This window comes from Toxorhynchites rutilus, chromosome 3 (genome assembly GCF_029784135.1).
Source record: "Toxorhynchites rutilus septentrionalis strain SRP chromosome 3, ASM2978413v1, whole genome shotgun sequence".
NCBI classification, from domain to species: Eukaryota; Metazoa; Arthropoda; class Insecta; order Diptera; family Culicidae; genus Toxorhynchites; species Toxorhynchites rutilus.
The window spans coordinates 48,402,285-48,429,133 of record NC_073746.1 but is presented as its reverse complement, the minus strand read 5'-3'; the positions used below and the strand labels follow the sequence as shown (position 1 = coordinate 48,429,133).

Genomic DNA, 26,849 nt, shown 5'->3' with positions numbered 1-26,849 from the left:
GCTTACGAAATGCTTAACCTAATGCAATCAATAACTCTAAATGTTTCATTTTGCGACTCTTACTTAACATCGACCAATTGGTAGACTATGAATTTTTATGCTTTAATTTTTACTAACACGCAATGATCTTCAATATCGACGTTTTAAATTTCATGAAAAAAATGAAGATGCAATGAAAAATGAACCACATGACATATTGATGTTGATGTTCATTCCACTGGTGTTCGTTGATAGTGTTGTTTCATATTTATCGACTGTCGCTTGAGCAATAAGTTATCAAATTCTGGAATTCGCCATATTTGAATATCGTGAAAGTGAATACTTTCGGCGCTGATCACAACTTAAAAGATAAGGAAATTCTGATCTACTAAATGATTTTAAAAATTTGATTTGAACAAGAAAACAATTTAATCACAATATATTCTCCTTTATTAAAAAAAAACTTGACGGCAAATCATTTATATATTCCATGTTCACATAAAATCAACAAAGAAAAAATTTAAACAAAATCAATTTAAATTGCACAGGGCGGAACTTTTCTTCAAACAATGACATCCACAGCCAGTAGCACACTCGTCGTGCTTCTCGAACCATATCCGCATGTGCTCCGTATGGCCACCATGGCCACAGTTAATGCAGGCATTTGCCGCTCCACGAACCGGAAGTCTGCAGAGCGTACAATATAAGACAGGTTTTTTGCAGCTTATACACGCCGGAGATCCAATCCGACAGCAGTGCGGACATTCCGTAACGAATTCCACACAGCGTGAAGAATCCGTGTAAACGGAAAGGTACTTCAGCACCTTGGCGCGCGTGACCAGCAATCCCCACCGATAGAGCATTTCGGCGTAAGCTCGTTTGAAGTTGTCGTACAAATAGCGGTTGCTGTCACCCAACAAGCTACGATTGATGTCTCCCACGCCTACTACTCGGCAATCATCTTGTGAATCCGACCACGAGTTACTACGCAAGTGCTTCAACTGCTGCGCCAAATTCCAAACGTTGCTTGAGCTTGTGTTGTCCACGGGCAGGATTGTATGGTAGGGTGAACCACTCGGCTATTTAAAATAGAGCAAAGTGCAATCAAATCAATACTACCCGCCCAGAAATCAACCTAAAATTATTCTATTCTGTTATAAAGGCATGCAGAAACAATTCACATGTGCCGAAACGTGCAAATGAGTGATGTGGTTCTTACGCTGTTCTCTCCGTTAACTCACCAAACCGATTCAACAACAAAAATACGATACGCTAAAAAATAAAACGAAATAAACCAATTACCTTTATTTTGCGCAGACCACTAAGAAAGTGCTAAAAGAATGAGGGAGAAAATAAATCCAATGTGAGAGGAAAGAAATAAATACATGAAATTAGTACAACAGGAACGCGCTTGGCTCAGCAACTACCAAAGTGAATTTAAAAATAAAAGAAAAAACACAAATATAACGCTCAACAAACCGGAGCGAATCTGTTGGCTTATGACTCTTAAGATCGAACATCCCATGATTTGTTTGAAACCCATTTACTATTCGAGAAAAGTCGGGAAAGACGGACATCCCTGTATAATTGATAAATTACATTTATATTTTAAATTTAAATGATGTATAAACTTGTAATATAGTGTACCAATACCTTTGACACTTACTGTGTGCACCTAGCTGGCTTTTTGTTAAAATTGTAAATAAAAACAAAAACAGTAATCGACAATGAGCAGCTCGATGTAAATTTTCGTCTGCAGAAAATAAGGTTCTAATTGTTATCGAGTAATTTTTTGAGGTTTTTTCATTACGTGAGTGTTCTACCATCACTTTTCTTCCAGTTTATCGAATCAGCGGTGAAGTTTTCTCATTTTTACTCCAGAAATATAGACGAAAATAAAATACTAATCAAGTCGGGTAAGGCCACGGTGATACTGCCTGCAGCTGCACGAAACGCATACAATCGTGAGAAGTAAACAACTACAAAGAATTGTATTGGTGTGGTTACATTGCTTCCCACTTGCTTCGTTCGAATTCGCAAGCTTCTATCGAATAAAATTGTTTGTTTCTCTTCGTCAGTTATCGCACAATCAAGTTTTCGTGCGTACTCCGATCCAGTGTCACCTCGGCCTAAGACGGACACTCCACCGACAAAAGACAAACAACCCTTCTTTTATTAACGAATCAGCAGAGCAGTTTTTGAAACGATATCCGAATATGTCATTCCGAATGCTGGAAGCTATTTTAGACATGAAAAAATGTGAAAAATTACAAGCCCTTCTAGGTGGCCTTAGTCTAGCCTTTTTGTTAGATCATTTATCGAGTACATAAACTTGTATTTTCAGTTAGTGTCCATCTTTCCCGCCAAGTGTCCGTCTTTCCCGACTCAATCATATTTTTTCAAAGATGCCGGGCACATTTATTTTCCAAAATTTGTGTCTCAAAGATAAATTTTATTATAATAAGTGACCTAGACTATCAATTTGTGGTAAGAGTTATATTTTTTTTGACCCATCCAAAATCCAATATTTTTCATCCCGTTTCATCTTGACAAGAATGTTTTCATCGCCATATCACAGGTAGAGTGTTGGCTTCTACCAACACGGTTTCACGGTTTAGTTCGCGTGAAGGTACTACAGTAGATCCGCGATTATCCGCGTAATAGTCTAGCTAGTTTACCGTGAATAACGAAAATCGCGAATAACGCAATAAAGAACTAAACATGAGTTCCAAACACCAAAAAGCTTGAAAGCGCTCCGCGGATAATCGGGGTTCTACTGTATCTGATTAGCGAGCTAGAAGGCAATTTCAAACTGCTGAAAATTGAATGAAAATTATCTCTTGATGTTTCTTCAAATTATTAAACACGAAGACCTGAGCCTTACTGAATCTTCTGGAACCCGAAAGCGCGATCTAGATCGAACGGCTTATCGTTTTCATGATGGCAAGTAATGGTTACTGAAACACGCAACTCACTTGTCAACACAAATATGACAAATATGAGAGCTAGTCCCTGTCCGAAGAAGAAAAATAGCAGTTTTTTATTTGTTTTTCAGAGATGACAACAATTATGTTCAGACAGTTTTACGAATGTGCTACGGAATAATCGTCGATAGCGTTTGAAAGATGTTGAAATGAAAATTATTGAACATTTTTTTTGCTCTTACATGATATACTAATTAAAGTTGAATTCTTATATAAAAAATATTAGTAATGAGCTTGAAAAATCCCTTAGAACCAATAGGATTGAATACAAAACAGAATGTAGAACCAAACATTGTAAGGGTGGGTTCAGTTAAAATCCGGAATCACTGTTCATTTTATAGCAGCGGCCGTAGTAAGCGTATCTGCAACCTTTGGCAGCAAATAGGAAAACCTGTAATGTGCAGGAACAAGGAATAAAGCATCTCGACGAACGAACACGAAGTGATCGAATAATGGCGGCAGCACCACTATGAACACCTTAACAGCGCAAATAGGAGACCAAGACGGCGTTGATGAAGACTACACCGGTACAGTGAACAGTGACGATGTGCCACCCCCGACGATGGGTGAAGTTAAGAAGGTCATTAACCAGCTTAAGAACCACAAGGTATTTGGTAAGAATAGCCTCGTAGCGGAGCTTTTCAAGGGAGGTCCGGGAAAACTTGTAGAGTGTATGCGCCGGTTGATAGTCAGGATCTAGAACACAGAACAGCCACCGGAGCGGTGAGCTGATCTCAAGCGATCTGTCGGAGACTCACAGAGGACTTCGACAAGGCGATGGACTCCCCTGTCTACTCTTCAACGTGGAGCTAGGTGTTATACGGAGAGCGGGCTTCAACCTAAACAACCTAAACATCGTAACAGAATTCTTCTTGGTTGTAGTGTTATCGACGACGACGACGAGCTCGATGTGGTGAAAGAATTAGTCTACCTTGGCTCGTTGATAACAACTTGATAACAAGTCGCGCCTACTATGGGCTCCGCAAATCCCTAAGTTTCAATAAACTCCAACCCCGTGCGAAGTGTAGCATGTACAAATCCCTAATTCGACCGGTTGTTCTCTATGGGCACGAAGCATGGACGATGCTCGAAGAGGACTCACAAGCACATGGTATTTTCAAACGCCTACGTTTGTCTTGTAGCGTCACCTGATTTTCTTCAAATTCTCACTCGTTTTTCGATCTCAAAATTCGATTCGTCGATCCACAAAACAGGTTACCAGAAAGATACCAGCTTGATGTGACATGTTTTATGAACTCCGGCCATGCTTTTTTATTTTTGGGACTGATGAATGGTTTACGAGCGAACTTGTTCTGCAATCCATGTTCCCTGATCCTGTGGCTAATTGTACGGTCGGATACTGAAAGCTGACGGTTTTCCTTGATAGATCCAATGGTTACCGATGGATTTTGACCTAGGACTATGTCTTTCATTTCTATACTGGGATGTAAGTTGAAAGTTTCGAAAAAGAAAGCGTTACACTAGAACAACCAGATTTTGAGCGTTAATACCTCCTAAACAACTGAACGAAATGGTACGATAAACACTTCATCCGAAAGATGAAATGTCTACGCGTTACATGCTTGTTGCTTTTTGATCCAAAAACTTTTTTCAATAGCCCTAAAATTGCTATCAAAACAGGCTATTGAAATTACACCAATCGCTATATAGACGAGTGCCGCTCGGAAATCCACTCAGTTATGATTGCGCAACGATCGCTGGAATGAATGGATGTTTCCCTAACACAGACTTCAAAACCATGAATTATATTGCAAGGAAATCGACATTGCAAAACAAATTCAAGTTGCGGGTTCTTTTGTACTCGCTTGCGTTTTTTGCAAATTGGAATGTTTCCTAACACAGATTTCAAAACCATGGAGCCTGGGGAAATCGGCATTGCAGATACATGCAAGTCGGCAGTACTTTTATACCCTCATGCATTTTTACACTCCGGAATTCGTTTTGCTAACACAGCCTACAAAAGCGGGTACAAATGCAACGCTTTGGCTCGGTCTTCCCTTCATGTCGCGAGCTCACTGAACTTCTACGCATACCGTTTGATGATTAGGCAAAATGTTGATAACTATTTGCTGCGATATCTACTATCATAATGCAAGAATTGACCTAAATTGGGATTTGTTTGCAATCGAAATTGTAAATTGTTTCATTCATTGATTAGTTTAATCAATAATTCAATCAATACACACAAAAGATAGCTGTGCAGCGGCGATATCACACCCAATGGTGAACATCCAAGGTGCGATTAATGCTAATTGAAGAAACAAAAATGATTACTAAGCCAACGGCAGTCCTACTTCAACCTTGCGGTTATATCATAGGAATAACCCATACATAGTTTTTCTTGATTTCCTGGATGATCATTGAATCAGTGCGACGGTCTGTTTTACGCACCCCTTCTCTACGCGTTCTGTCAACCACAAATCCGAGCTTCTGGTACTTTGCCCAAATTTCCTGCCCAGCACCATGACTGATACTATACTTTGCAGCAATTTTCCGTTGTGATAGATTGTTCTTACAGTCTTTTAGCACCACATTTCAGATGGGAATTGAAATTTGTTTACAATAAGCAACTGAAGCACACCTTGAATCGAACGTAAATGGCGCATACAAATAGTCTTGACATAAGGTAATACCAAAAAAAGGGGTGCGTCAATGTTTTGTTACAAGATATTGTGAAATTTTCCAGTGGATGTCATACCTGTTTTAACCAAACATTATCAAATTTGCAGAGGTAACCTTAATAACCATCTACATATTTCTAATCTTTCAGCTATGAAAAAGTTTATGAATTCGGGTGGATTCTTTTCGTTGCGGGTCACTGTATGCTAGTGGATGACGAAACGTACGTGAACATAAGTTTTGGACAGCTCCCAGGACTGAAATTCAATAAAGCCACTGCCAGAGGTGATGTCCTCAACAAATTTAAATTTGTTCTCCAATTCTGGTAAAGTTTTGACAAGATTTGGCAAGCTGCAACTACAGTCCAGAGTAGTGATCCCCGATAATCGTTCGATTAATCGATTAATCGAATACTTCCTACAGAAATCGATTATTGATCGAACGAATATTACACAACCAGTAATCGAAGCGAACAAATAATTTACGTCGATTAATCGATCCAAACCCAGAGCAAAAAACGTACGGCTGCTGTGGTTTTATCTTGAAATTATTTTTCATTATTTTTCATTATCATTATTTTTGACGCTGCCCTAAACTCCTAAACAAAGATCAGTGCCGTCAACGCGAATTGAGCTTCGTTTACGAGTTTAGGGAAGTGTAGAGGATAATAATTTTTATAATTTTTTTTTTAATAAATTTTTGATTCCAAATGACTTACTAACAAATGAGAAATATTCTTCTAACTAATTATTTCTCTCAGTGTGACGATTAATCGATTATTTATTTTTTTATCGATTAATTCTATTTGAATAACAAATTACTGAAAAGTATTCGATTAGTGGATGAACGATTAATTTCGAAAATCGGGGATCACTAGTCGAGAGATGCTTCAGTGGTATCGTGACAACGGGGTCGATTACATTCAGAACGGGCTCAATCGTCCCAATTGACCCAATCCCGTCCAATCGAAAAATATTGGGCTATTGTCCAGCGAAAATTGAAAAAGGGCGCCAAAGCGACTTGAGATGCTGCAGACATGAAAAGATCTTGGAATAAAATGGCCACTAAGGTTGACCAACAGAGAGTTTCAACATTGTTGAAGGGTAACCGGAATGGCAATTTGATACGAAAACATTGTTTGTACCTTTAACCCGAGATACAATTAGTTTTGTGATTCCGGATTCCAAAGGAATCAAACTTTATTAGCTATGTGTTTTTTTATTAGTAATGATTCGAGACATAACAGAAAAACGTTCTAAACATGTTACTGGTCCAAGGACCAGTTAAAAAGTAGAATTTCGTATACGATCGACGTTTTTGACGTTTAGCATGCCGACCAGTTAAAACGCGAATGTCGATAACTGGTCTTCCCTTTTCACCCAGTTAGTGAATGTTTACTGTACTGCAGTACGAACCGAAAGTCCACAAACTTGTTAAAAAATATTTGAACGAAACTAGCGCTACCTAGCCCACATTATTTCTAGTCTACAAAATATAAACTAACGTTACGTAAAAATATTAACCGGAACTTCAACCGAAAGCAGTATTATCTGCAAACCAAACATCCCTCCCCTACTTACGCTTTGATTGACCGATTTGCTACTCGAGCTTGAGCTACGGGACAGCTCGTACATCGACGGACAGTGGCGGCCGAAAGCGCAGCACAGCATGGCCGCCGTCTGGATGTCATAGATTCGCGCAAAGTGGCTGATGCTTAAAATATGAAACGCGTATGTCAAGATTCGTTCATCAAGAACACAACCGAAAGACGTACAGTGATTCAAGTAAACTCTTCGCGAATGGATTCTGTGAGCAAAGCATATCATCATCCGCCTCGAAATCTGAGTTCGGTTGAGCTATCATCTGTACCAGCGACCAACACTGCACTAAATCCGGCCGTCCATGCTTCTCGGCAACCTCCTTGTTGTGGCGACACATCTCTGAAACTCGAATCATGTTGCGTATATTAGCCTCGCAAGAGTCGCGCTAAATACCTGTCACGTTGGAAGTGTTGATCACGTAGTTCTGTGCGAGCTCTTTACTCACGTATAAAATTTTTGATGTATCATATACATTTACTATGGCAACGTTAACCTTCGGGGCATGGCCTCTGCTTCTTGACGATTTCTGAAAACGAAAATCCAAGTTTAAAAATCAAAAACGAAAATGAACAGCTTGCAAAGCTACCCTGTCATGGACGTAAAATGAGGAAGTGCTCGGATCCCGGTGGGCATACAAAATTGGTTGCGATCCCATAACGTTGCCCAAGTAACCTCCACTCAGTGCCGACAAAGCTCTCGGTGTCGTGTTCTGATGCTTGAGACTGATTCGTTTTGTGTTGAGGGGTCTCGAAAATGTGACCAGTATTCCAACCTGGCTAAACCTTGCTCCGGAAGTCTTCGGAAATGGAACACAAGCATCATGCAGTGTACTGCTCAAGGCACCTTCCAAGCGGGGCGATTGTAGTTTCAAGTGTTTGTCTCCATTGTTAGTGGATTTCTTCAGCTGAGTAATCAACGCTCGTAGGCACTGCTCGAGACACGTACGACCTTTCTTAACTCTTTGGCTTGCAGTTGCTCTGAGCACCTTCATTAGAGTCACGGAAAGATTATCATCCAACGAAGTTCCCTGGCAATAATTGAACTCCGGGCCAATTCCATTGTTTGGATATTGTTGGGGGAAGTTAACTTGCAACATGATAACATATCCATTGACGGAGATTCGAACAATTGCTGTTCTTTTAACCGGATCCAACACCTCGATATCAATGTGAGGGATGTTTGGATTAAGTAGCGAAAATTCATGCTGTAGCGAAACCGACGGTTGCTGCCTCTCACGTGTAGGACTTTTCATGCTATTACCCGAACTAACTTTACTCAAAACCGAACCTTCCTCTATGATCAAACCATCATCATCCTCTTGTGGATAACGTTCGCAAAGCTTCCGAATCTCCTCGTCCACACGCCAAATTCTAATCGTTTGATCCCGTGACCACGTGATAAGTTCCGGGTCAGCGCCAGCCAAACTGTTGCGTCTCCAGGCGAAATCCAACACGACATCGGTATGACCCGTCAATGAACAAATGGGAGTATCCTGCTTCGAATTGTTCCACATCAACAAACTGTGCTCACCCCTGCCCTGATGCGGAACACTTATAGTGACTAGACCATCGGCGAATGGCGTATAACGAGCTCTCCAAACCGGACACGATGTGGTTATGATCTTCTCTGCTCTTCTAGGATTATTGATATCAAAATATTTCACGGTGCCGTCCTGGCTAGCCGTGGACAAACTTGTCTCATGATCATGACTCCAGTTAATACCGTGAATCCTCGACAAATGAGCCGTGATATATTGAATTGGACACGAACCTTTCCGCTGATCCCAAATTCGCAAATCACCATCATGAGCTGTGGCAACCAGGTTGCCCGAAACCCTATTGAATCCAACCTGACTGGCCCCCGACATGCACACGGCGTTCAGTGATAGCACTGGCTTCCTCGGATCCCTCAAATCCCACAAATGGGTGTACGTATCAATCGAGCAACTCGCCAACAAGTGGGGAACCTTCGAGTGCCAATCGATGTCCGTTATCATCCTAGTGTGTGCCCTCAGCGAGTCTTTCAACGTCGGCTGACCTGACTTCCAAGTCACCACCTCGATCGTTTGGCTTGTCGCAATCGCACAGTACTCCTGACTGTTTTGGCATATTGCCCATTCTGCCGCCGATACCTCATACTTCCACGGTCTCGAGAACTTACTCAGCCCACCAGGACTGCCACCATTGTTGTCCTCCCTTACCACCATTAACGAGGAATCATTCATATCGTAATCTCGCAGCGACTGTAAAGCTAGCAGTCTCCGTCCAGCCAACAAAATCCAAGATCCGCTCCAGTCCACCGACATAACGTTTGCCTGCAGGTCACGGTACTCGCGAACCCAGGCACTTCGTCTCGACAGACAACCGCTCGACTCCATTCCGTTTGCACCGACCGTCGAAAGTCCACTCGCGCCTGGACGAGTTTCGTTGAACGATAGTTGCATTATTCTCCGACCATTTAAATGGGCTATCACTAAATAACTTCAATAATTGATCTATTATTTTGCTGAGTCTCAATCGTTGCGTGTGTTGATTTGACCTACTGATTGTTATGGAAAATTTCGTCATTGTTGCATATCAATGAGTACATATTGAGGTGGAGCAGTAGGCGAAGTATATCTGTATTGGAAAGCAAAATATCGTGTCGAGATTATTTGCATTCGATATGGAACGTATATGGAAAAAACAAAACAATGTTCAAAGTACTCACGGTTGCATGATAATTTGAGCCGAAATTCCCATGAAATCATTCAACTTTTTGTTTTTTAACAGATGATAATTGTATTGTGGCTTATTTCGATTATTTATGTAGTAAAAAGGTCCAAAGAGCAGTCGTATACTTAGGGTGCTCATACACTGTTTGACCGAAGCCAAATATTTGACTCTTTTTGACAGATGAAATTTGGTCAACGTGTACTGATCAAATATATTCTACACAAAACACGACAAGCAAATATTCAATTATTGGATGCCTAAAATATTTTTTTCAGTCTGTTCTTCGAACCTGTCGGTACATGGTTAGGTTACCTTGGATATTTCAGTTGATTTTTTTCCATGTTCGGTGTTTGATATTGTTTACTACTGTTTAAAATTGAAGAGTGGCAAACAAAATAGTGTTAGTACAAATATCAAATCAAACCTTATCTGTCAAAAAATATCAAATATTTGACCTCCGGGCAAATATTTGACAACATATACACCGACACTGAAAGCCTTCCAAACATCAACTTCGTAACGTTAAAATAATGAAATTTCTTTCGTTTCTATGAACGTGGGGGAGTGAATATGGCACATGGAAATATCACTTTTAACCGTCTTTTTCGTTGTGAATTCACAAATAATCACTGTCACATTAGCTTCATATTCAGCGGGAACTCTAACAAAGTGTACGTTTTTAATTGATAAAACACTTCCCGAAAATAGCATTTTCACATGGATGTGGTGAAAAATTTCTCTATTGAAAGAAAAATTTTAACGCTTTCGCGTGAGTTCTGTTACAATACTAAAAAATTTATTCAAAAGTTTCACAATATATACATGGTTCCTTAAACTAAGATTGACGAGGAACATCTCCTCTCTCTCTCTTGAAAACCGATAACATATCGGTTTCGTTTAGATCATCTACCTTCCTTGTCCCTTCTTCTAGCGTATGGTAACGTGCAGTCTGAGACGGCTGCACTACCCTAAGAAAATACCTTAAGTTTATAGCACCTCGTCGGTGCGCCTATCTTATTCTTGGATTTCCCCTTTCCATCCTTCGCTCTAAATAACATCCTTTTATTTTATTACACCCTGCTGGTGTATCTGGCTGAGCGCAGCTAGGGATGGAAAAGGGTAATAAAAATGCATCCTAAATGATGCATGCATTAAATTGTTTACCGGACGCTATTTAAATATTCGTCCATTCTGAATTTATGACCGGCAATAATTTCGAACTACAAGCGTTTTCTAGCCTAACAAAACACTTGAGCTCTTACATCTTTTAATTGCCTTACATTGGTCCTTTCTAAACGTTTCTATACCTCGCTTGGAGGTCTTTTCTAAATATAATCTCAAATATTGCTTATCTTATGGATCTGTAACTCGATCCGCGATAAGCCTCAGCTGTCCGTAACATTCCGGACTCCGTAAATCTACTACATAGATTTACTCAATTATAGACAACTATCACGGTTTAAAATAATAGGAATATTTCTTGATTCTTCCTGAACTCTATTTAGCCGTATCATGTCTAATAACGAAGGCGGATCATCATTTCTTCTATTATTTTGTCTATTACTTCTTCTCTTTAATTTTATGTATACGTAAATTCCTACTATTATAATCATTGAAATAACAGTTATGGTACCTCCAAATGTATATACGTGTTTCTTTTTTATAAAATCGTCTTCAGGTATTACTGTATCCTTTATATCTACCTTTTCATATGGATTTCTACTCGAGATAGTTGTATTCAAATTTTCATTTATGTTTGGTTTTTCTAGTACATATGGTAGTTTCTGAATAGGTTTAAAAAATATTCTAGCTTCCCCGTTATGTCCAGATATTTGGGCATAACGAATAGTTTTTTCTGTTAGGATCTTACAATCTGGGAACAGTTCTATGATCGCGTTCTTATAAGGCGGTGACATGGCTACATTATTACAATGGATTATTATCTTGCTAGGGTCGCTCGTTGTGTACAATATAGAGTTGATCTTATTCAATTTTGTTAACATGGTGTATGGTTCTTCCATCATCTTTGTTGAGCATTTTTGTTTTATCGTTTCATGAAGTAATGCTCCAGCTATGCAATCTGGAACTCTGGTTAATTCTGGCTGATTTACCACATAATGACTTTCATTAAGCTTTATTAAATTTCCATCTGGGTAAAAAAATTCATGTTTATTATTAATTGCTATTACATGGTGATCTATTTTTATAACACTTCCATTTTCAGGAATAGGGATTACATTGAATACTTCGAAGTTTTCCTTATTAATAATTACATTTTCCATTATTATATTTACTGTTCCATTTTCAATTTTAATGTTGTATTTAACTGCAAGTGGGTCTCTAAGGATTGAGTATCCTTCTGGTAATTGCTTCTTTATATTTTGAATTGCCTTTTGCATTTCATTTTCGGCTAAAGGGTGAGTCTTAATTATCCTGTATTTTCGAGTTATGCCATCAATCAATTGCAAAGCTAACGTTGTGGTCTCAAAACATTTTCTTGCGAATATATTAGTTCTTTCTTCGGAATACTTTCCCTTCAAAGATAACATTCCTTCATTTAGTCTACGAATTCTTACGCTTAATTCATCTCCCATATTTTTGCTTCTTTGATTCAATAGTCTCATGGTTTGTGAGATATCATGAAGTTTTTGCTCTTCGTGAATACGCAAAGACTGTACTTCGTCTTCCACATCATTACTCCCAAATAACAGGTCTTTCAAAAACCCAAGTATTCCACGACTCCTTTTTGATCGTGATAAAAAATTTATTTCTTGTTTTGCATTGTTACATTGTCGTTCTATCGACATTACAAGTTCTGTCAAAGCGCTGTCTTGAGTTACATTCCCCATGAACTTCAAGGTTCTTTCTAAGTTCGAATGAATAGAGTCTAGCATAGAAATATCGTCGTTAGGAATTAAGTTGGATACAATATTTGTCCTCCAAATTCCTCGCTTTACTATACATGACCCAACATGATCAAACATTAAACCCCCTTCCTCAATAGGCTGGATGTTGACGGCATTTGTCAAATTTACCAGTACTAGAATTGCCATTGCGGTTACGATAGCCTTTTGTATCGTGCCGGTATATGGTCTTATTTTACCTATGACTTTCTTTTTTGTTTGTGGCTTCGGTTTCAATTTTGACGCCAGCTCTTTTACATGCTCGATGTTAACCGTTTTTCTTACTCCCCATTCTTGAGGATTTCGCGGTCCCTTAATTTCCTCTTTACTCCCTGGGGCACTTTTAATTACTCCAACAAAGTTAAGAGGTGGTGAGGAAATAGTGGTATCTTTTGAGCTCTCGATTTCATTGTTCTTACTTACATCTAATACTGCTAATTTTACAGCTGGTCTAGTAATTTCACCTTTAATTGTTTCCACGGTAGCGGATCTAACTTGCCCATCCATATTAGTTGTTGTTCTTATCACCTTGCCCTTATGCCATTTACCTTTCTTTTCTTCATCGGCAAAAACCACGATATCCCCTACCTTTATAGGTTTAGTCTTCTCCAACCATTTATTTCTTTTAGTTAGGGTTGGGAGGTATTCTTTTATCCACCGATTCCAATATCCCTTAACAATTGATTGCGCTCTTTTCCAGTGTTGACGAGTTGCTTCTGCTTTGGAAACGTCGTCGATCGTAATGACAGCTTCACCAGCGCAACCTAACAGAAAGTGATTAGGAGTTAAAACCTCATCGTCTTCTGTATCTAAAGGAATATGCGTTAACGGGCGATTGTTAATGAGGAATTCAACTTCGGTTAGTATGGTTCTAAGTTCATACTCTGGTATGGTTTCTTGTTTTTGAGGTAAAAGGCTTTTAACTTCTCTCACCATTCTTTCCCATACTCCACCGAAATGCGGTGAAGCGGGAGGATTAAAATGCCATTTGACTCCGTCGTCTGATAGCCTTCTAAGAATTTTCTCAAATTCGTTTCTTGCTCCAATGAAATTAGTTCCATTGTCGCTGAACAACTCTTGCACTTTACCTCTACGATATTGTAAATTTCGGAAACATATAATAAAAGAGTCTGAGCTCATATCTTGTGCTAATTCGAGATGTACTGCTCTTGTTGTCATACAAGTAAACAAACATCCCCAACGTTTTTCAGTGCGTCTTCCAATAGACACGCCATAAGGGCCGAAATAATCTGTGCCTGTATACGTGAATGGCTTACAATATGGTGTAGTTCTAGAACGTGGTAGGGCTGCCATCATTGGAGGAATTGGCTCCGCAGACATATTTTTACAAAATTGGCACTTCCTTCTAACTGTCTTAATAGCAACTCTGATGTTTGTTATCCAGAATTTTTGTCGCACTGCCGCTATGGCAGTCTCCAGGTTTTTATGTCGATATTTTTCGTGATAATGACGTAATATCAAAGTGCTCACATAATGCTTGTAGGACAGAATGATAGGTGTTCTGGCTGAAGTTGGTAAACAGTTAGCGTTCTCAATACGTCCCTTTGATCTCATTATTCCATCCGTGCAAATTTCCGGGCTAAGTGCTCGAATTTCACTTCCCTTATGAATTTTCATTTTATTTTGTAAGAGTTCCATTTCTTTGGGATATGACTCCCATTGAGCCTTATATATTAAAACGAGCTCAGCATAATCCAGGTCCTCCTTGTCAATATTTTTATTGAAGCTTTGGTTCCTGCATTTTGATTTCAGCCAATCGATATATTTGAATGCAATTGCAACAGAACGCTTCAATCTCACAAAATCCGAACACCAATTTATGTGAATGCTTTTCAGACCACTAAACTTTTTCGATTGAATAGTGTGCAGTGGTCTTAATTCTTCGTCAGTGTCGCTTCTCTGAACTTCATTTGGCCAGTTTTCTTCATTATCATATAAGAACTGTGGGCCTGTAAACCAGATTGAATTACTATTTGATAATTTCGTAGCTTCATCCGCTGGATTATTCCTACTATTCACCCATTTCCACTGGTTTACGTATGTGGTTTCTAATATTTCTCCTATCCGTAAGGCAACAAACTGTTTGTACTTGCGTGGTTCTGAACGAATCCATGCTAATACAGTTTTGGAATCTGACCAAAATACTACTCTATCTATTGATAGACGTAGCTCGTTTTTTACTGTCTTAGCCAATCTGCTTCCTAATACAGCGGCTTGTAATTCGAGTCGTGGTATGGAAAGCATTTTAGTTGGTGCGACTCTTGCCTTGGCAGCCACGATATTGACATCAATGTGTGACTCATATACACTCCTTAAGTATACTGCTGCTGCATAAGCATTCTCAGATGCATCAACGAAGACATGTAGTTCTCGTTCTTTTGGGTGAGAAGAATTGGCATATGAACGTGGTATTCTTATTGCTCTTGCTTCTTCCAGTTTTGTGTGCCAGTTCTCCCATTTTTTCTTTAGTGCTGGGTTTAATTGTTCATCCCATGTTATTCCACTTTTCCAGAGCTCCTGCATTAGAATTCGAGATTGAATTGTTATATGTGATAATAAACCAAGTGGATCGTAAACACTCATGCTTTGTGAAAGCAGTTTTCGTTTCGTAAACTCCTGTGTAACAGGAATATCCACCTTGTAGCGAATAAAATCCTTTTTTGTATCCCAATACACTCCGAGTACTTTTTCATATGATTCCTCAAATTTTCCTAATAAGTCTTCTTTAACTTCCGTTCTATTTTCTTCCGGGATTTGTCCCAATAGCTCATTACTGTTGGATATAAAATTTCTGATATTGAAGTGCCCATATTTGTGAATGGTAATAACTTCGTTCACAATTTTTGAGGCATTTTCTAAATCGTCGAAACTATCTAGGTAGTCATCCACGTAATGGTTGTTTTGAATGGCCTCTACTGCCTGAAGATGACTTTCTCTGAATTTCTCAGCATTTGTGTTTTTAACAAACTGTGCGCATGCGGGCGAGCAGGTAGCTCCAAAGGTCATCACTTGCATCACATACACGTCGGGATCTTCCTTTCTTATTTTAACTTGATGAAACATTTCTTTGATGTCTCCAGTTATCGCAAATTTTCCTTCTCTAAATCGTATTAACACTCCAAATAGCGACGTCGTTGCATCCGGGCCTTGTAATAAATTCGTGTTTAGGGACTCTCCCTTAACCTTAGCAGCGGCATCAAAAACAAGCCGTGGCTTTATGGGCTGTTTATTTAGGTTCACAACTGTAAAGTGCGGTAAGTAAAATATTTTTGGATCACGTTGCTGCTGTTCTGTGGGAGTGAGTTTTCTAGCGTATCCCTTGGTTTCATATTCCTTTATTTTCTCAACATACCATTTACGTAGACATTGATTTTTACGCATTTTTGATTCTTGACCACGTAGTCTGTTCATGGCTGATTGATAGCTATGCGGAAATTGTACATCCTCCTGTTTCCAAAGCAGCCCAATTTCATAACTTCCTTCTTCATATTTCAAAGTGGAATTCATGATATCAATCGATCTTTTTTCATCGTTAGACATCAAGGTTTTTACAGGTACTTTTATCCCGAAATCTTCTAGGCTAAAATAATTTTCCATCATTTTATTGAAATAATCTGATGAATCAATTTCGTCGTTCATCAGCACGTGTCCTTTCAATTTTTTATGTTCGTTAGTTTGCCCGAACAAAACCCATCCGAGTTTAGTGTTCTGTGCGACTGGTTCATTAAATTTACCTGATCGCGTCTCCCTACCGCTTATCAAAAACGAATGCGGTAAACCTAACAGTATTTTTGGCATAGCATTTTCATATCCTTCGAGAGTTATATCTTCTAAGTGATTGTATTCTCGTCGTAATTCATGAATATTCATTGACTGTGAGGGAAGAGATAATTCCGACACAGTCCTCAAATTATGTATGTTATAACGTTGATTATTGCATCCTTGTATACTTAGGGAAATTTCTTCACTATCTAGTTCTTGCTGAGTTTCGCCATTAGTCCAAACCAGCGTTAAGGGGTTGTTACGCCCTTGTGTTCCAAGTTTATTTTTAATATCAGCGTGAATCAAACTTACTGATGACCCAGGGTCTAAAAATGCGAAAGTTTTAATTTCCTTTTTTCCGCAGCCCAATGTAACTGGAAGGATTTGATACAGTATTTTGTTCTCTTTATTTACATGACAATTAACGCTTTCTGTATTATTAAGGTTAGCATCTCTCTGAGTTGCTCTATGCAGTAATGCGTGGTGTCTAAGTTTGCATCCATCGATTCCACAAGGCTTTGCGATCCTGCAATCTTTTGCCATGTGGTTTGTATAATTACAACATGCTAAACATAGCCTGTGTTTAAAAATAAAATCACTCCTTTGTTGAACGTTCATATTTTTAAAAATTGAACATTCTGATGTCTTATGCTCGTTTCGGCATGCGAAACACTTTGGTAGGCGCTTCGGCCTATATTTTTGTTCCTTTACAGCATGTGTATTCAAATATCCGCTCTTATGAGGTTTTTCTTTCCTCTCCGACTGTAGCATCGTGGCCAACTCTTCTTGAGGTTTTAACCAATTATAAAGGTCCTCTAGCGTCGGTATAAATGGATCAATTATATCTCTTGTTTTCTTTGTATCAGCTACAAACTTGATCCATTGATGATGCAAGTCGTTTGGAAGTTTTAAAACTAAATCACGAATCAATCTAGGATCATTGAGATATTCATCGTGTTTTAGTATTTTTATATTTGTCACGAAACAATCAAGCGATGTTACAAAATCAATCATTGTTTGGGGTGATCCAAAATGTGGATTCCTCGCATTTAGCATTTCCTTCAATAAATTCGAATAAATGGTTTCGGGATTTCCGAACCGTAGATTTAGTTTTTCCATTATTTTTGGAACATTAGCTTTATCGATTAAAAGAGCGCTCACTAATTTCAGCGCGTCTCCTTTGAGATATTTCTGTAAACGATTTATATTTTCTAAATCGGAAAAGTTTCCTTGAAGGGTAGTTTCTTCGAACGTTATTTTAAATCTAGGCCATATCTTATATGACCCATCAAAATAGGGGAGGTCTAAGAGAGATTGCCGGTGTAACAGTCTATTTGAATCAGGGGTTTCTTCTCTACCCTCGTTCTTAATTTTAAGAGTTTCTACTAGAGCCCGCATAGATTCTCTATGGATATTCATCATCTCTTCTATTGGTGTTGGTTGTGTTTTTTGAAGTCTTAACAATTCGTTCTCTATGGTCTTGCATTTGGGGCATATCCATCTTTCTGTTTGTTTAGGTTTTTTATTTAGGCCTGCGCATGTCAAATGGAACCATCGGTCACATTCATCGCACGCGACTAAATCGTCCCTAGAATCAGGCTCATTGCACAAGCGGCAATTGCCATTCTTATTCCTAATGAATTGATAAGACATGACTAAACTAAAATGGAAAAATCACACCTTTTTTGTTGATCCGGTCCTATCTCCGTCTTTCCGTGTTGGTGCTTGGGCGATTCTCTCCTTGTCCTGGGAGGCCTTCTGGCTCGGATGTTGTTGTCACCTCTGGTGGTGCTACTGCTGGTGCTGCTGCGTCTACTGCTGCTTAAGGTTTTTGCTGGTTAATTCACTTATATTTGTCTCCGTTTGAAAGGAACACTTTTGGCATCCACTGCCGGTTTCTTAATCAATTCACAATGTTTATTTCGGTTGAAAGAAACACTTTTGGCATCCACTGCCGATTGAAGAGTTCGCAAATTATCTTTGAAAAAGACTTTTTATTCGCGATTAACACTGTTGGCATCCACTGCCGATAAATTTTCGCGAATTATCACTTCTCGCATCCACTGCTGAGAAGAGTTCGCGAGTTAACTTTGAAAAAGACTTTTTATTCGCGATTAACACTGTTGGCATCCACTGCCGATGAATATTCGCGAATTATCACTTCTCGCATCCACTGTCGAGAAGAGTTCGCGAGTTTCACTTTTTTCCACTTTGGAAATCTTCACTGCTCCTCTCTGGAGCCACCATGAAAAATTTCTCTATTGAAAGAAAAATTTTAACGCTTTCGCGTGAGTTCTGTTACAATACTAAAAAATTTATTCAAAAGTTTCACAATATATACATGGTTCCTTAAACTAAGATTGACGAGGAACATCTCCTCTCTCTCTCTTGAAAACCGATAACATATCGGTTTCGTTTAGATCATCTACCTTCCTTGTCCCTTCTTCTAGCGTATGGTAACGTGCAGTCTGAGACGGCTGCACTACCCTAAGAAAATACCTTAAGTTTATAGCACCTCGTCGGTGCGCCTATCTTATTCTTGGATTTCCCCTTTCCATCCTTCGCTCTAAATAACATCCTTTTATTTTATTACACCCTGCTGGTGTATCTGGCTGAGCGCAGCTAGGGATGGAAAAGGGTAATAAAAATGCATCCTAAATGATGCATGCATTAAATTGTTTACCGGACGCTATTTAAATATTCGTCCATTCTGAATTTATGACCGGCAATAATTTCGAACTACAAGCGTTTTCTAGCCTAACAAAACACTTGAGCTCTTACATCTTTTAATTGCCTTACATTGGTCCTTTCTAAACGTTTCTATACCTCGCTTGGAGGTCTTTTCTAAATATAATCTCAAATATTGCTTATCTTATGGATCTGTAACTCGATCCGCGATAAGCCTCAGCTGTCCGTAACATGTGGTATGCAATCAAATATAAACACAACGACTGACGTCACTATTTGAGAAATAGTTATGGCAGCGCATGCTATGTCGCTTAAAAAACCACCATCTTCTTTACCTTTTTTTCCAGAACATTGGTTGCATATCGAGTATATGACGTTTATTACACTGAATTAAAAAATGTCCTGAAAACCGGGGCTCTGGCAACCCTATCCCAACCAAGCAAATTGAGCGTAGGCAGCACAATACAGGGCTCACGCTCAGGGGGCTTACGTATTGTTTAATTTTTGGAGTCATATATGTCAATATTTGATTAAGTTGGATAGTTTCCTTTGGCAAGCGATGTGTGGATACCTACCGGAAGCTTTCTTGACGATTTGCAATTAAATTCACTGCTGAAGAATCGCGCGGAGCACTTTATTTTCAATGATTTTCCTGTTTTAACTTATTTTTTATGTTGTGTTTGTTGATGTGTCTCTGACTACAGGATTTTATATATGTATGATGTAAATCTAACAAAGGCCGTGTTTTCCACTGCACATTGAATGTCATTTTTTCATTAATTCTACTTAGGAATCTACATTAGACTGACGACCAGGACTCTGTTGCATAATCAGCCTAATAATATTAGTTATAAGTCTAGAAGCTACAAGTTCGAATATTTTGCGTTACATAATAATCATAATCGGACTAGTAATATTAGTACTTGGTTTATTAGTAACACTTCATAATTTTTTTAGTAACGCCTCATTTATCTGTCAAAGTCAAAGTTTGTATATGGATATTATGGTTTTTTTCCACTGTTGATAATTGAATTCCCTCACATAACCCAGTATCATTGCCGTCATCGTCCCGTTAACTATTCTCTTGGACTTTTTTTTTGCCGACGTCAAGGTTACCGGTGATGGTGTATGTGAATACTACCATACGATTTCCACGGAAGAATATTTCACATTTCATTCCTTAACGTTGACTTCACGGTGACGGGACGTTGTATGTGTAGCGCACTTTACTCGCAAAATTTGCTCTACCTACACAGGAATCAACTGGAATCAGCTGGAAAAATCAAGCTTTATGATGAAAAGTGAAATTTATTTTCGGTGCATAATATTTCACTCTACGGCATTTTTGTTTTTAAAAACAACTGTTTTCGTTATATGAGTCTAATACGTTGAAACAGTATATTTCCGTACTCAAAAAATTCAAACAAAAAATCGATCATTTAAAAAAACAAACTTGTAAATGAAATTACGTGTCGACTCGAAGTTGTATATAATATTTGCTGTTGCATTTTGTTTATGCAACATTCACTTGTAATATGTGATATGTGACACTAATAATATAAGTGTAAACAACTTGTAATATTAGACTTGTAGATTTGTACTTCTAGATTCATTATGCAACAGGAATCTGCAAGTTACAAGACTAATATTATTAGTGAAATTTCGATTTTGAAACAGGGCCCAGATGGCGCAGCGGGTGAAATTATGATTTTGGTTTGAAATTCGTTTGGATTTTCGAGAAAAATCTAAATTTTTCTTCAAATTTCCCGATTTCAAGTATTTCTTCTACGTTTAAAAGGTTATAAAATCATCATTTTACATTGTTTTATTCATAACATATGAAGAATGACTTAGTATGAGTGTTGTAATTTACATTTTTTAATAGCAAATGATGGGTGGCATATGTTGTGCCCCAGCAAACATTAAATCACATAACAAGCGAACATATAACATCATATGCCCTTAATTTTGGTTGGCGTATAAGGCGGCGGTGACACTGGATGCAGAAAAGTGGTCGTACGAATTGTATGCAATAGTGAAAGTAAACAACCACATTGAGTTGTATTGGTGTGGTTACATTGCTTCCCCCTTGCTTCATTCGAGTTCGTCAGCTTCTATCGAACAAAATTGTTTGTTTCTATTCGTACAATCAAATGTTCGTGCGTACTCCGAACCAATGTAACCTTACCCTAATGCGCCTACCCAGCAAACATTAAATCGTATAATTTTGCACATGCCAAGTCTTACAAGAAACCCGAATAAATCATAATCGCATATAATATCAATCAAAGTATGTATCGTGTATATTTGAAATCGCATTAAATGTAAAAACTCGATTTTAAATACCATTATCAAATTAAGTCGCAATTCGGTATAATAAACATCAATTTTATGATGCACATTGTCGTAAAATATATTTAATCCGCATCATATGCGTATATTACGCAGATGCAGTTTGTGTGTCGTATAAGCGTATAATTTAAATCGATTTAGTACTCTAGTGAATCATGTTGCATGCTGAAGAAAATCATGAAACAGTGAATCATATTAGATCCTAATAAAGAACATATTACATCATATTGAAATGTCAATAAAATGCTGATGCACTCGAAAGTTTTACCCGCTGTTGAATTAAATTTCAGATAGTCGCGCGAGATAGCTGGTGGATGATAATCCAGACGACCGGAGTTCGAACCCACATCGGAGCAGTTTTCACCAAACATCAATATGTGCCATTTCAAACATTCATATTCCACTCCCAACACAAGTCAATCAAACAATTATTATTTCTACAAACATAAATACTCATATATAAAAATAGCGATTCGTGAGGCTATAATAAACATTTCACAAAAATATTTTGCGCCATTTGTTTTTTTTTCTATGTCTGTAATAAATCGTATATGAGTATGGCAAAAGTCGCTATTATAGCCGGTCAAAGTTGCATATTCATCCAAACAAATTCGGTAAGCATTTGCCATGTATGTATATGGCCTCCACTTTTGCATGCATATGCCAGTTAGGCGCATTATATGCCAACCAAATTTTAGGGCATATGATGTTATATATATACGCTTGTTATGCGATTTAATGTTTGCTGGGTACTTATAGACTATATGCAGTGGCGTCGAGTGATGCTTTCGCACCCGGGGCGGAGTTGATTTGCACCCCTCCGCCAGAAAAGTCGAAACATTTTTGGTGTAGCACCCGGGGTGGAAGAGTCGATTTGCATCACTTTTGTAATGATGTAGGTGTTGCATGAGCTGATGCAGCTTTGCGTAGATTCGTCAACTACAGTTTATGGAAGAAACAAATACGTCGTGTTAAAGTGGAGTTTACTAAAGCGATAATCACTTCATAAACCTTTTTTTATTTTTTGATACTCAATACAGAATCGAGTAAGTGTACCCTCTTCCAGGTTAGCATTGAATGAGAATAGTTTTTCAATCTTGATTGCATGCTCAGGACGCATAGTCCTGATCATTATGTATTCATTACTAAAAGAATTCCTAAATATTTTCAAAAGAATCTACGGAAAATGAACCTGAAAAGTTGGCTAATTGCCCTAACAATAATAACGAATTCGTTTTTGAACCTGGGTTACTTCCAACCTGACTCTGTAATTAAAAAACGTTTTGGTGTTCACGGATGATCATCAGACACAGTTTTCATTTAATATGTTTTTGCACTTTTGATAAAAAAAAACTCTTATTTCATCACATAGATTACATATTCGATACGAAAAATGAAATTTTCATTCATGATTTTTGTTTTGAAGGTATGATTTTTGTTTTGAAAGCATGTCATATTCAACTGAGGATAGTCTGAAGACTATGATTAAATTCGCCTTCGTATTCAGTTGAAAATGAGTTTTGGCTTCTTCCGTCAACATGACTTAACAGTCATTCGGGCGTTTAGTTGCTGTTTCACTCCACGACTCGACTTTCTCATTTCATTCTTTCCCGTCAAATGGACTTCTTTGCATTTTACTCACGATTTCTGAACCACTTGTTGAAAACTCGTTACACTTTCACCTAAAACATTAATTTGATACGAAGAATTTGATGTTCATTAATTTTTTTCTACCCATATATTATACAGCAGAAAAAAAAAGTTTCTAACGTTGCTCATTTATATATTTATATATTAGGCTGTCAAAAAAGTCCTGCGGTATTTTTTTTAAATTTTCATTTGTTCATAAAATTAGTTACAATCATCTGTTTTAAGTCAAATATGCGCCGTTTTGTTCGATGACTTGTTCCCAACGAGATGCCAACTTCATAATACCCCTGTTATAGAAGCTCGCTTCCTTATTGGCAAAAAACTCGGATAGCCAATTTTCACAGGCCTCTTTTGTGGCTAACTTCTGACTACCTAGCTCGTTCGCCATGGACAAAAACAGGTGGTAGTCACTTGGTGCAAGGTCCGGACTATACGGCGGATGCAAAAGAACCTTCCATCCGAGCTCCCGGAGCTTCTGGGGCTTCACCAAAGAAGTGTGTGGCCTGGCGTTGTCCTGATGGAAGACAATGCGGCCTCTGTTTATCAAAGATGGCCTCTTCTTCATGAGTGCTACCTTCAAGCGGTCCAGTTGTTGGTAGTACAGGTCCGAATTGAGCGTTTGGCCATAGGGAAGCAGCTCATAATAGATTATTCCTTGACAATCCCACCAAACACACAGCAGAACCTTCCTGGCCGTTAATGAGGGCTTGGCCACCGTCTGAGCCGCTTCAGGGGGCTTCGACCACGACCGTTTGCGCTTCACGTTGTCGTAAGTGACCCACTTTTCATCGCCAGTCACCATCCGCTTCAGAAACGGGTCGATTTTGTTGCGATTCAACATAGCGCGCAATACCTTTCCAACAAGCTATAGTATGACTCGATACAATGAATACAACTAGAACTACGCGCTTACAACGACACCTCGCGGAAATACCGCAGGACTTTTTTGAAGCCTAATATTATAAACATCAATTTAATTACTCTTTTATAGTTTATTGTTTAAATTCACCTATTACGACTGTGTTAAAATTATTATTATAGAATATCATTATAAAAATATTATTTTTTATTGCGCAACTGCGAACTCAAATTTATGATTTTTTCTTATCACATTTTCGGTCAATAGTATGAATTTCGAATAGGAAATATATATAATAGGAAATAATATCTCCTAAAAATCCACATACACTATCATACTGAAATGTCATCACATATTTCATAACATGTTTCATAGTCTTCAAAATGTCTTCACGAAATCAAATGTCTTTACATAAGTAAAGTTTCTTGAAAATGACGACGTCTCTAAACCAAGGCGCTTATATAATTGTAGCAGTCGTAACAGTTTGTAGAGAGTCGCCGGTAACTGTTTGTAAACAATACCGACAGCAATTCCAATGTGGCTGAAAGTGCATTTCATATGATTTTTTCACCTGGTATATATAGAGGTGCCTTGCTTTAAACGTCTCAGCCTTAAACCTGGCATCGCTGCCCACTCCTAGTTTTTCATGGTGGTATGAAAATATCGTTTGGTGACGGTGCATCGTGAGATTGTATCTGCATTTCAAGCAAAAGTTATTTACTGTGTATACTGGTCGGCCAGAGAAATGCATATCTCTTCATTGTTTTTGTTGACGTTCTTCCATCTTACCTATCGAGGTGTAAATTTAATTTTAATTCTGGATAAAATCAACACAATATGATTGTGTATTAGAACAACAATTGTAATCAATGTAAATTGTTAGCAAGCACATAACAGCGTGAAATCTAGCCGAAGCAAAGTGTTTTGAAATTACTTGTGAAAACAACACGAAGAAAGTGTGGCGTTTTCCATTTACATTAGTCAGAAAACAACAACAACAAAAAACTATTTGTGTTTGAACGCTTTTGGATCCAATAGAGCGAGTGCGAATCGTTTGAGCTGGTGACCAGGTCTGAGTAGATTACTGTTACTATGACCGTTGTGTATCCGAGGAAAATGCTTTCCCGTTTCCATCCCTACCATGGTCAAAACATTATCCTGTTCGACGAGAATACAGTGGCATACCGGAAGGCTAGTTTCGGCAATGCGCTAACTTTCAGCGAGAAGCCGTTGCAACCTGGGGAAATTTTTCTCCTGGAAATCGAGAAGAATGAACGTGGATGGAGCGGACATATGAGGCTTGGTTTGTTGTGTTTTGGTAGTTTATGAGCGTATTCTTAGTTTCCAATATTTTCAAGGTCTGACACAACTTGATATAAAACCCGCATCTTCGTTGCAATATGCACTTCCGGATCTGGCCAATCTCGGATCGAGTTGGGTGTTTCCGATAACGCGAACCGTGGGAAACGCAGCGTCCAAAAGTAGCATTCTAGGCGATGGAATCAATGTGAAAACATCCCGCGGTGTGTTTCCGCGAAGCTTATTGCGACCAATGTCCCAGGATGGTGCCAGTGCGGATATTCTTCCCACGGATACGAACTCCCGCATCGGGATCGTCTTTGTACCAACAGCAAACGAGGTGGACAAAGCGGAAATGCACTTCATCATCAATGGGGAGGATCAAGGGCCTTGCACTCAGGACATTCCATACACCAAGGGTGCCCTCCATGTGGTGATAGATGTTTATGGCACAACTAAGCAGGTTAAGATCATTCAACTGTACGGAATATCCACGCTTCAAAGCGCGTGTCGGGATGCTATACTTTCTCAGGTGGCAAAGTCCGCCATTCGTTTTCTACCGTTGCCGGAAAGCTTGAAAGAGTATCTGCTGCAATACGGGCCGTAGGTGGAAGCGGTAAATTGTCGGGGTAAATATTTTCACAAGACTGTGGGTTCGGTGCTTGTTTTCATTTGAAATGCTGTAGAAATTGTTTCAACAACGCTATTATTCCTTTCAATAGTGTATTTTTCATTATTCTGCGTCGAATCTGTGTCCTCTTGTTTAATTGTAATCTAGGACTTACTGATTTAGTGTTCTGTTGAACGTTGTTTTCTGTTGTGCAAGGATTTGTGTATAATAGTTATAATTAATCGACAAGGGACTATTTTATTTCCTTTGTGCCCGAGAAGTGTATAACGCAAAAAAAATGAAACAGAGCTATGTATAACATGTATCCTAAAGTTCTAACATGATGGGTCGTTCGTTTGTTTGGCGATGGCGACAAATTGAGTTAGAACTTTACGAATTAGGATTAGGAAGGATAATATATGTAAATTGAATGATAGCCGTTGTTTGATCTTTTGCAAAGGTTGGGTTCAACCTCGATCGAGAATTCCCAAGTAGAAATACTTTGTTTTATTCGAACAGATTAACAAATTATATAGTAATCAGTGCTTTCACCATTCATTCAAATTTAAATGAAGCAGCGACTACGTTGTCTACAGTAGGTCTATATATTTAACAAAATAGAACACCAGCTTGTTTGGGTCAGGTTTGTCAAGTTGTGCCTTTCATCAAACTCTACCATACCTAAAAGAAGAATAAGTATGAATGGTTTTGGTCTAACACAATATTTAGAGCAATTCCACGCCAAATGACTGACCCGACCTTCTCGTATTTTTTCTAAACTAGGTAC

The 26,849-nt window shown here is 38.5% G+C and overlaps 2 protein-coding genes across 3 annotated transcripts; one reads left to right on the top strand and one right to left on the bottom strand.

Moving 5' to 3' along the window:
• Positions 1-406: 406 nt before the first annotated feature.
• LOC129777654 (GATOR complex protein Wdr59) lies at positions 407-9,780 on the bottom strand. Of its 2 annotated transcripts, XM_055784054.1 has the most exons (6): positions 7,791-9,780; positions 7,598-7,730; positions 7,378-7,543; positions 7,184-7,316; positions 1,282-1,311; positions 407-1,058 (listed from the first exon to the last, which is right to left on the bottom strand). In XM_055784054.1, the coding sequence occupies exons 1-6, from the start codon at positions 9,645-9,647 to the stop codon at positions 510-512; spliced, it is 2,868 nt and encodes a 955-aa protein (XP_055640029.1). In that variant the 5' UTR covers positions 9,648-9,780; the 3' UTR covers positions 407-509. The 2 variants fall into 2 exon arrangements, with proteins under 2 accessions (XP_055640029.1, XP_055640030.1); XM_055784055.1 differs by lacking the exon at positions 1,282-1,311.
• Positions 9,781-24,879: 15,099 nt separating this feature from the next.
• On the top strand, positions 24,880-26,498 carry LOC129776879 (neuralized-like protein 2). The gene is made up of 2 exons (XM_055782787.1): positions 24,880-25,456; positions 25,512-26,498. The coding sequence occupies exons 1-2, from the start codon at positions 25,246-25,248 to the stop codon at positions 26,057-26,059; spliced, it is 759 nt and encodes a 252-aa protein (XP_055638762.1). The 5' UTR covers positions 24,880-25,245; the 3' UTR covers positions 26,060-26,498.
• Positions 26,499-26,849: the final 351 nt, after the last annotated feature.